Source organism: Alligator sinensis, unplaced genomic scaffold (genome assembly GCF_000455745.1).
Source record: "Alligator sinensis unplaced genomic scaffold, ASM45574v1 scaffold262_1, whole genome shotgun sequence".
Classification (NCBI taxonomy): domain Eukaryota; kingdom Metazoa; phylum Chordata; order Crocodylia; family Alligatoridae; genus Alligator; species Alligator sinensis.
The window spans coordinates 2,729,880-2,741,185 of NW_005841904.1; the positions used below are offsets into that span (position 1 = coordinate 2,729,880).

Here is an 11,306-nt window from a genome sequence, read left to right on the forward strand (position 1 = left end):
CCCCCCAGGAGCTGCCTGCTTACCAAGGCAGGTTCCGAGTGCAGAGCCTGGCTGAGGCAATTTCGCCTTGCCCCAGCACCAGGCAGCTCCCAGCCCCAGCTCTGCGATCAGAGCAGAGGTTAGGACAATGCTCCCTGCCCCTAGGAGCTGCCTGCTGCCAGGGTGGGCTCTGAGCACAGATCCCAGGCTGGGACTATGTCCCCCCGTCCTGGCAGCAGGCAGCTCCTGGCCCTGACTCCACAACTGGAGCAGGGGCTGGGACATTGCTCCCTGCCCCCAAGAGCTGCCTGCTGCTAGGGCAGGCTCCAAGCACAGAGCCTGGGCTGGGACAATGTCCCCCTGAACCAGCAGCAGGTAGCTCTTGGCCCCAGCTCCACAATCAGAGCAGGGACTGGGACATTGCTCCCTGCCCACCAGGAGCTGTCTGCTGTAATTAATACATTACACAGAATAATTTTCCCACAGGAGAAATGCATATGATGGAACTCTTCAGGTCATACTACAAAGAACCAAATATGTCTCTTTGCATTTCAAAAAGTTGTGTAGCTTATTAATTTTGTAATGCTAAAATGAAGATCAAAAGGCTCAAGTAGATCAAAAGATGCTCATAGTTCATAATCAAAAGACCCAAAACAAAAAGGACAGAATCTTATTTCACTTCTATGTACTCAAATAATAGTATTCCATCTGTGTAACTTGTATTTTTGGTACTCTAGACTTCCCAGGTCCAGTGGTCTAACCCTCTCATGTTGCAAGTTTGGTATTACCCAGTCCCCTCTTCAGCTCTCCTTTTGAAGCTGGGCCACTGCATCTTGTATTAAACATTTATTGGCTAAACAGAGAGCAGTGCAGGGGGGGGGAGTTTCTTCCCACTGGGAGCTAGAGTCCAGGCTAGAACCCAAGACTTGCCCCTTTCCAGAGCAGCAGCCATCTCATGAAGGCAGACTCCCCTCTAGTTTTTGCTTTTTCTCCTGAGAAAGATAGAATGTGTGCGCCCATATATACATACTTATGTATTTCACATATTTTAATACAGTAAAAGCTGTGTTAACTGGCATAAGCAGGGTAAGTGGGGTGTCAGGTATCTAAAAATTCCGATTATCTAAGGTAGGGGTTTTCAACCTTTTTTGAAACCCCTTGCAGATTTGCTGGGGGGGGGGGGGGGGGGGGGGGGGGCCTCACCCCCCCTGAGATCTGGAGTGGCAGGAGGAAAGGGTGGTGGGGGGCAGTGGCAGCCACATGCAAACTCCCCTGCCCCACACCCCCTGGTGTCCAGCAGGTAATTCCAGTTAATAGAGTATTCCAGATAGTAGAATGCCAATTAATACAACTTTTACTGAACGTATATAAAAAGAGATTGTTAAGAATTATATATACACATATATATGCACATATGCACACACACACACACACATATACATATATATATGAATTATATGCGTATGTATTTTTTCATACATATAATATACAATTCTTAATCTATTTCTATATACGTATTAATACTCATAGACATATAAATATGCATTCTTATGTATAGTAATACTTGCAAATCAACCAACTGAATAGACAGAAAACATTAGAAGTTATTCATGTTATCTAGATAGCCGGAGTAGAGTCATAGAAAGCCACAAGAGTAATTCAAAAAAATAATAATCTGTTTCAAAGCAAATACCTGCAAAAGTTTCTCAGAGTCATTTGGAAAGCATCCTACAACATTAGGTATTCTACATAAAACAAACAAACCTAACTATGGAACCCTGCAAGAAAATGATGGAAATATTTAGGACATCATTTTAAAATGTTCCCAACCTTGGCTGCTTACAAAAAAAGCAAAAGAGTGCTTTAAACTCAGCATGCTCTCATGCCAACCCCAGTGCATGCCAAAAAGCACTGCATTAGTTGGACATGGCTCACTCAACATCTGTATAGATTGGGCGCTTTTATATAATAAATGATTGATTTTTAATTTTTTTATATTTTATATTTATATTCATACATTTTATTATATATTTTTATTTTTATATTTATATTAAATTATTAATAAAATAAATATAATAAATTATTTAATCTACATTAAGTCTCAACATGGACACAACCTATAAAGCAAATATAAGAATGAACTAGAGAAACAGTTTATAGGACAATAGAGAGAGAATCCAACAAGCATGCCCCACAAAAACCTGAATAGACCAGCAGAGGGCCAAAATTAATGATGGAAATGCCATGAGGTCTAACAGAGGATAAGGAACAACCCTCTATGTTGATTTTCCAGAACATTTGGTACCTTTGAGCAATATTATCAGCCTTTAACTATTGAAAATAATGTTTCCTTACATACCAGGAGGACCTGAGAGAGACGGACATAATTCTGAATATCTTTGCCCTTTGAGAGACCCTGGTGCTGTGATTGCTCCTCGTACTTGAGTCAAATATTTTTTACTTCATTAATCCCCTGGCTCAAAGTTTGTGAAGCTACCATTGGAAACAGTGATGCAGGGAAAGCTACAGTACCATCACTATACAGCCAACACTCAGCTCAGTGCTACAAATAAATACGTTCTTTGGCGATGCAGTTCTTTAGCTTTCCCAGTTATCCAGCCAAGATTCTGGCTTGGGTAAAGGAGAACTTTCTGAAGTTCAGTCCAGAGAAGACATTTGCTACTAACAAAAGCAGATAGGGTAAATGACTGAATTAATATTTCCCCCCAGTAGGCCTGCATTTTTAAGTAAGGTGTAAAGCTGGGTGTCCTATTAGATCTATAGCTACTGCTGAAAAAACTGCTCACCAAAGTTAGCCATAATCAATTCCATACAAGATTACTGCAATGTGCTTTACATGGAATATGAAAATACTGTTAAAATATGCCTCATGTAGAATACTGGACTGCCTGCTTAATACTTGTAACCCAGGTATACATGGGTTTGTACTCCCCTCTCCAATTGAGGGAATTATTGGCAGGGCAGCGTGCTGTGGAGGGACACAGCAGCCCAGCGGCCACCACCCCCCCCAATAGAGTCAGGCCCAGTCAATCAATTACTTAACTACAGGCAGTCCTCGACTTACGTTTCGAGTTACGTTTCAAACTTACAACGTCAATAAATTGACACCCTGTTTCAACTTTCTGATGTTAGTTTCGACTTTACAACGCTTAATCTGACGCAACGCCACACCAGCAAACAAGTTCGCTGTGTCACCCATGTCCCTGGAGAACGTGTGTCCAAACTTGCTTAGACACTTTCTTTAAGAAAGCAGACAAGACTCCAGAAAAACCTGCAGCCAAGACCCTTTCAAAAAGTCCAGCAAAGTTACCTCAAAGAAATCCTTCCAAATCAATATGATTGCTATTTATAATATAAATGCATTAATGTAGTTATATTATTCATCTGTAATTGATTGAGTACAAAATTCCGGGTTATTTTTGGTGAAAATAGGGTATCAGACCTTGGTTCAGGAACCAATCCCCATTTATAACATTGTTTCCTATGTTGTTTCCTATGAGAAAAATGGTTCCAAGTTACAACGTTTCAACTTAAGATGCAGTTTTCAGGAACCAATTATGTCGTAAGTCCGAGGACTGCCTGTGTATACAAATTTATTATTACAACAAAACCATTAAAGGGTAAGGACATAGATTATATATATGTACAAATTTACAAAACAATAAACCCTAAACCATATATATACACAACCAATTATTCAAAAATACAAATGAACCATAGAACAACCCAGAACAAAATATATTGATCAGGCAACCTCATATCTCTATTAATATACAAACTATTACTTCAACTTATTCACATAAACTATAAGGCACAGTCTACAAATATAACAAGCAATCCTTAGACTACCTGGGTGCCCTCCAGGGCAGGGGCCTCACCCCCAAGGTACCACTACAGGAAAGGAGGTGGGGGGAAAGAAAAGGAGAGGGAGAGTCCAATGACTCCTAAGTCCCACCTATCACCCAGGAGTGGCCCATGTGGTGCCCCTTCACAACCCTGGGGTTCCCTTCCCCTGTGGGGACCCTCTCTCCAGGGTTACTTACTACTTCAAAGTACTGGAGGGTTGCCTCCCGTTCTCTGGATTGAGCTCTGTTCCCCATAGGGCTTTCCTGCTGCCTGATTCTGCTGCCACTGGCCTGGCTTAGGGCCACATGCACTGCTGTGTGTAGCGGGTGCTTCACCTTGTGCTAGGGGTTGGAGGCCCAGGCAGCCTTGTGCAGCACCGAGCTCAGTCTGCTCCCAGACCCTCTGTGCAGCAGCATCTTCACTGAGCTGCCAGCAGCTGTAGACCCAAGCCACCTCAAGCGGCTCCCAGGATGTCTCACCCTCTGCACAGTGCCTCCTGCACCAAGCTCCCGGTCTCGTGCAGAGGTTGAGGACCTGAGCCACCCAAGCTGCTCCAAAGATCCTGCTCTGTGCACCGTGTCTCTGGCCACATGCCAAAGGTTGCAGACCCAAGCCACCTCACACAGCTCCCAGGGTCCGGACACCATGTGCCGTGCTGTGCACCAAAAGCCTAACTGCTGGAGCCATCCGCAGCTCCCCGCCGATGGAAGTTTTCAGGGGCTCTTCTGGACTACTGCTTCGCCCTGCTGGGCAGCTCTCCTCAGCTCTTCTAAGCCCTGCTCTTCTCTCTTCTCTGTCTCTGACGCATCTCCCTGGTGCTGGGCACGCAGCTCCTTTTATACTCTCCAGGGCTCCACCCCAGAAGTCTTCCGGAACTGACAGTGTTGCAGTCTTCAATCAGGTCTGGGAGAGCTCTCCTTCCCCCTGCCCCCTCAGGAAAGGGGCATGACTTCATTTCTCTTGCTGCCTCCTGATTGGTGGATGGGCTACACCAATCAAAACAGCAGAATCTCAAGCCTGGGACTCAGCCCAAGCTCTGAAAGGCAAGCCTGGTACATACTGCTCTATGTACAGACCATGCAATAAGCCCTATCATCTGTCCTTCTTTGTTTCAGGATATAAATTAAGAAAGGCGTGTATTCATCACCTCTTGATAGTGCTTGAGCGATACACTGAAGCACAACACTCTTATTGGTCACACACTCCAATGCACTCTAAGGCAGTTACATTACAACTGTGTGAGGGTTTAGCAGGTCTGAAACAGACATACTGTGCTTCACTGCAGTGCTTCCTGGCACAAATGTAAGGGAACTGAGTTATGCCCACAAGCAAGCTTTTCTTATCTTTGTTTGTACAGCACCCAGCACAACAGGTTCTTGAACCTGACTGGAGATTTGGGATTCTATCTTGATAAGAACAGTTAACAATAATATCATTTGACCCCTGGATGCCTCAAAGACAACCTGCAATGTCTTCTAATGTTGTGGCTGTAATGCCTACAAAAATTGGTAAGGTAGGGTGCTGGTGCACTAATACACCTGCCTGTCATGCTGACCAATTTTGCATCATTGTTTCCTTGCATTCCCATCTGTCTGTCTGTATTTATCAGTTATCTCTTTAAATAGTCAGATCTTTGGAGTAAGGAACAGCTTTTTGTTCCATATTTGTATAGTGTCTAGCATAAGGGGGTCCTGCTCCATAACCTGGGCTTCAAGGAAATAGGATGGTATAGATAATAATGATGATTAAGAGATCTCAGATTTAAAAGGGGATAAAACTAGCAGGGCATTTTTAGCGAAGGGGCCTGGTCTCACTCCTGCAACTGGCTCCTCTCCAGGCTTACTTTGCTAACCTCAGATATGCTGCAATACCTATCTATTTACAAAGACTTTTCCTTTGGGTTTCTGGCAACAAACCTTTTTCTTTTGAAGAAGGTATCTGAAGTGTTTATATGATTTCAGTATGATTTAGGTTTTGGAAGACGATGGACCAAGGGAGGCAGTAGTTATGATGAAGGTTTCCTGACTTTCTAATCTTCTGACCAACCTCAGCTCTAGTGAATCTGTGAGGCCGTATAAATCATTATTATAATTCTTCTTTATTATAGAATAATATCATTATTATCTAATAATATAATCATTATTACAATATATAATAATGTATAATTAATAATATTAATATATAGATATATTATCTAATAATTATAATCATTATTATAATTCTTCTTTATTCTTCTTGGTAAACTACTTTAAGAATGAGCTATTACCTGTCTTAATCTGTCACAAAGCTGTTATCACTGTATATGAAAGAAAAGCTTCGTTTTCTAGTATAAGGCTTCCCTCAATAACCACTCTTGCAAGATATATGTAGTGATATTAAATTAATACAGTAGTGCTCAACCCCTGGCCCACAGGCCAGATCCAGAGGCACTGCTTACAGAAACTCCATGTGAAAATAAGTGAACTGTTAAAAGTGTATAGCCAATGTATAGCTCAGCATGAGTACCATGTGCACATAAAAATGCTACTGAACCGCCAGATGTCTTAACTAGGCTTGATTACATTTATGGTATTGAATAGATATTAGGCACAGATTTATAGCTTTAAACACTCTTCAGAAATAAATTCAATTGAACAGCTTTGCACAAACTTGGTGAAATCTGCTTGCTGTGAGCAGATTCCTAATTTTATCCAGGGCAGTGTGGACATGTAAAATGTCTAGCTCTTGTGAAAATATTATTGTTAATTGATTTAGAAATAAAAATTTGAAAGACTGGCTACAAAGTAACATGACTGAATTAACTTTCAAATCTCTACAGTAAAAATATTAGGGGCACATTTGCTTAATTGAACTTTCAAGAAGTATAGTCTTTTTATGTACAAAGTGTATTATCACTGACTATGCATATATATCAGTAGACTATTCAGTTACATTACCTGCAAGTGCAACATGGATTTTGCCTGAACTAATATTTGATTGATGCCCTGATTTGAAAATTTAGCTGTATCATTCTTACTTACTCTGTCCTTCTTTCAAAATTGTCAGACCAAATTCATTTGAGAGGGCATCTCAAAGAAGATCCCAAGGGTTCTGTCCTGGGACCAGCTCTATTCAATATTTTAGTAATGATTTGGATGGTGGAATAGCAAGTATACTTATAAAATCTGTGGATGAAACTAAGCTGGAGAGAATTCCAAACACTCAGAATTCAAAATGATCTTCAAAAATTGGAGAGACAATCTGGAATAAACAAAATCAAATCCAATAATGACAAGCAATTTGCTACATTTAGTAAAGAGAAATTAAATGCATGAATACAAAATGGCAGACATTTGGCTACACATCAGTATGACAGAAATAGATCTGGCAGTTATAGCAGATCACAGACTAAACATGAGTAATGATATTGCAAAAAATTAAATCTCATCTTAGCATTTATCAATGTTAAGATTGTGTGAAACATCAAATGTAATTATTCTGCTCTACTTGGTGCTGGTGAGGCCTCAAATGGAAAAAAATGTTCATTTTTGGTCACTAGACTTTGAGAAAGATAGAGATCCATTGGATATAGTTTAGAAAAGAGTAACAAAAATAAAAAATAAATTTAATAAGCATGGGCTATGAGAAAAGGCTGAAGGAATTTAGTTTGTTTAGTCTAGAAAAGAGAAGGCTGAGGGGAAACACAGTAACAGACTTCCAACAGTTTTCTGGATTAGCTCCTTCTATACTTTACCTTAGAAAGAGGACTGGAATATGAAGAAGGAGGTGCAATAGGCAGCATTGGAATATGGCTTTCCAATAAAAGTTAAGCAACACATCCACAATGAGATCTTTTCAACTGTTTTTACATGGCAGACAAAGTAGGTGAGCTTCCCTGTAATAAATTTGACATCCAAGCTAAATAGCTCACTCAGTATTCATGAAAAAGGGACATGGCTGGGGCCAGAGAATTTGGTGTTCACCAGACCAGCTCACAGAAATCAGTGAAAGAAAACTAAAGAATATCTGGACATGGCAGTTATAACAGAGTTCACGCACAGTTTCTCAAAAATCAGAACGACTTTATGCTAAAAGTTTTTATTAACCACTGTATTTAAAATACATATATAAACTGAAGGTAATACACAGAACACTACTATGTAACACATTCCCAAGAAGTTCAATTAAAATGAGTATTTCTTCTTTTGAAGTCAAACTAGCAGTGTGTAACGTAGTTTCTTATGAGGAAAATTGTTTCAGTAATAACTCTTCCATGCAATGATTAGTCACTGTATCCAGAAAATCAGAAATGATCATATATTAATGTAAAACCTGCAAGGTGGAATTTACTAATGTTTTATAAACATGACTGAGTAGATAATTACTCCTCTGCTGCATCTTCAACCTTCAAACCATCTACACAAAAGAAGAAATTATACACAAATTACTAAAAAATTAGTAATATTCACAAACATAAATGAAAGCGGTAACCATTGATTTTAACCAATCCCAGACACATTTAGACTAATGTAATGTATATTATTTTTGAGGACCAATGTCAATTACACTGACATCCTGAGTGGACAAATAAGCAGCTATCTAGACAGATGCTTGCAGTCGGCAGTGTTACAGACTAACATGAGAGAAAAAGAGCTGGTAAATGTCCCTTTGCATACAGCAACCAGTTACCCTGGAATATCTTCAACTCATGTAATTTACACCAGTGTAATTTTACCCCTAATTTTTCAGAGACTAACTTCCTGGGATTCAGTATTTTACACTGATGCAGAGTTGTCAATATGGATATGTTGATATTGGTGAGATAACCGTACTTTAAGAAGGCCCTTTTAAGGGTGCAGAAGCATGCTATCTCAATGTGACAGAAGAATGGGGAGTGAAACAGGACGCCAGCCTGCCTAGACAGCACTCTCTTCAATGGGTTGAAACTCAAAATAAATCCTATAGAAAGTGGAAATTCAGTCATAGTACTAGGGAAGAGTACAAGTGCATCACATGGGCGTGCAGGGGGGAAATTGGGAAAGCCAAGACGCAATTTGAGATGCAGCTGGCTATGACCTTTTTAAAAAATAAAAAAGGGGATTCTATAAGTATATCAAAAGTAAAAGGAAGACCAACGAAATAATAGGTCTCTTACGGAATGCATAAGGCAATATAATTATGAATGCAGAGAAGGCTAAACTATTTACTGCCTTTTTTAGTTCAATCTTCATGAACAGTTATAACTATCAGATGACGTGTACAATTGGCAGAAAAGCTAGGGAAGGAAGCAAACACCTTAGAGAAATGGTAGAACAGGTTAGGGATTACTTAGAGAAGCTAAATGCTTTCAAGTCAGCAGGGCTGGATGGAATGCACCCTAGGGTACTGAGGCTGAGGTAATTTCAGTGCCATTAGCAATCCTCTTTGAAAACTCATGGAGGTCAGGTGATGTCCCAGATGATTGGGAAAGGGCAAATATAATACCCATCTTAAAGAAAGGGAAGACTGAGAATCAGGGAATTACAGACTAGTCAGCCTGACCTCAATCCCTGGAAAGGGAAAGCAGGTCCTCAAGGAATAAATTGTGAAGCACCTAGGAGAGAACAGGGTGATCAAGAACAGCCAGCATGGATTCACCAAGAGCAAGTCATACCTGACCAACCTGATTTCCTTTCTATGATAAGGTGACAGGCTCCGTGGATGGGAAGAGAGCAGTGGATGTGATGTACTTTGACTTTATAGCTAGGCTTTTGACACAGTTTCCTATGATGTTCTCATTAGCAAGCTAAGGAAAAATAGATTAGAAGAAAGTACTGTAAAGTGAATACATAACTGGCTGGATCATTATGCTCAATAAATAATTTTCAATAACTCCATGTATAGTTTTTAGAATGTATTATTATGCTTAATAAATAATTTTCAATAACTCAATGTATAGTTTTGAGAATGTATTAAGTGGGGTTCCCCAAGGGTTTGTCCTGTTCAACTTCTTCATTTATGATTTGAACAACAGGATCGAGTGCATACTTACCAAATTTGCAGATGACATCAAGTTGGGTAGAGTTGCAGACACACTAAAGGGCAGGGCTAGGATCCAGAATGATGTAGATAGACTGGAGAAATGATCTGCAATCAACCAGATCAGATACAGCAAGGACAGGTGCAGTCCTGCACTTGGGACAAAATAATTGTATGCACAAATACAGACTGAGGAACAACTAGTTGGGCGTTACTACTGAGAGGACCCTGGGGTTTATAGTGGACCATAAGCTGAATAAGAACCAACAGTGTACGCTTGTTGCGAAAAACACCAACACTGTATGGTATTAACAGAAGTTTAACTTGCATAACTGGGAAAATGACCCTTCCACTCTATTTGGCACTGGTGAGGCCTCACCTGGAGTGCTGTGTCCAGTTTTGAGCTCCAAACTTAAAAAAGGATGTGGAGAAATTGGAAAAAATCCAGCAGACAGTGATAAAATGGTTAGAGGCATGGGAAATATGACTTATGAGGAAAAACTAAAAGAACTAAGGTTATTTAGCCTGGAAAGAAAAAGATTAAGGAGGGATTTGATAACAGCCCTCAAATACCTGAATGGTGATTATAAAGAGGATGAAGATGGGCTTTCATCTGTGGCCATATGTGACAGGATTAGGTGCAATAGCCTCAAGATACAGCAGAGGAAATTTAGATTGGAAATGAGTTGGAACTTTTTGACTCTGAGGGTGGTCAAACATTGGAACAGGCTGTGGAAAAGTAGTGGAATTTCCTTCCTTGGAAGTTTTCAAGAGCAAGCTGGGCAGACTCTTGGCTGGGATGCTTTAGGCAGGGATGATCCTGCCTTAAGCAGGAGGCTTGACTAGATGACTCCATAAGGTCCCTTTCAGTCCTACTTTCCTATGACCCTATGTCAACTGACACTGATGTTAAGAATCATTATACCAATGTAAATGTCATTTGTCCCACAAACTTTAATATTCACACCCTTATATGTACATAAGTTTGGCTTCTATTTGTTCTAACAGGCAGCATATGTGCATCCAGAGGCGCATTTGACCCTAACTACATGTCCTTACCAACTCTCAAGACATAACTACATGACTCCTCTCTAGTTGTAATCATAATGATTGTGTGATTATTTTATGATAATGCTAATCATACTTCTTTTAAGGTGTTTTATTTTGTTTCTATATGTAATTTTGCATCACAAATCACAATGTTATACAGTCTACAAAATTAAAATAGAAGCACTTTTTGGCAACGAACAAGTACCTTTATACTTCTACATTACCTGAAAATCTAACATTAACCTCTACTTAATTTAAACCACACCAGAATATGTCTGAGTTCATGAACTAGGGAAAAGGCTTAAATTTCACTGAATAAGAGTTGGGCTACAGAGCTGTACTGACAGCTTCTTTCCAGGTGAAAAGTTCTTTCTCAAAACAGGCAGGCAGAAAGAGAATAATTAACAGCAGGA

General features: G+C 40.1%; 1 protein-coding gene across 1 annotated transcript in view; it reads right to left on the minus strand.

The window, feature by feature from the left end:
- Window positions 1-7,919: 7,919 nt before the first annotated feature.
- The window catches only part of FSIP1 (fibrous sheath interacting protein 1), a 173,182-nt gene continuing 169,795 nt past the window's right edge, over window positions 7,920-11,306 (minus strand). The window contains exon 12 of the mRNA XM_025197742.1: window positions 7,920-8,241. Coding sequence (XP_025053527.1) covers window positions 8,207-8,241 — 35 coding nt within the window. The 3' untranslated portion in view covers window positions 7,920-8,206. The remainder of the gene's footprint in view (window positions 8,242-11,306) is intronic.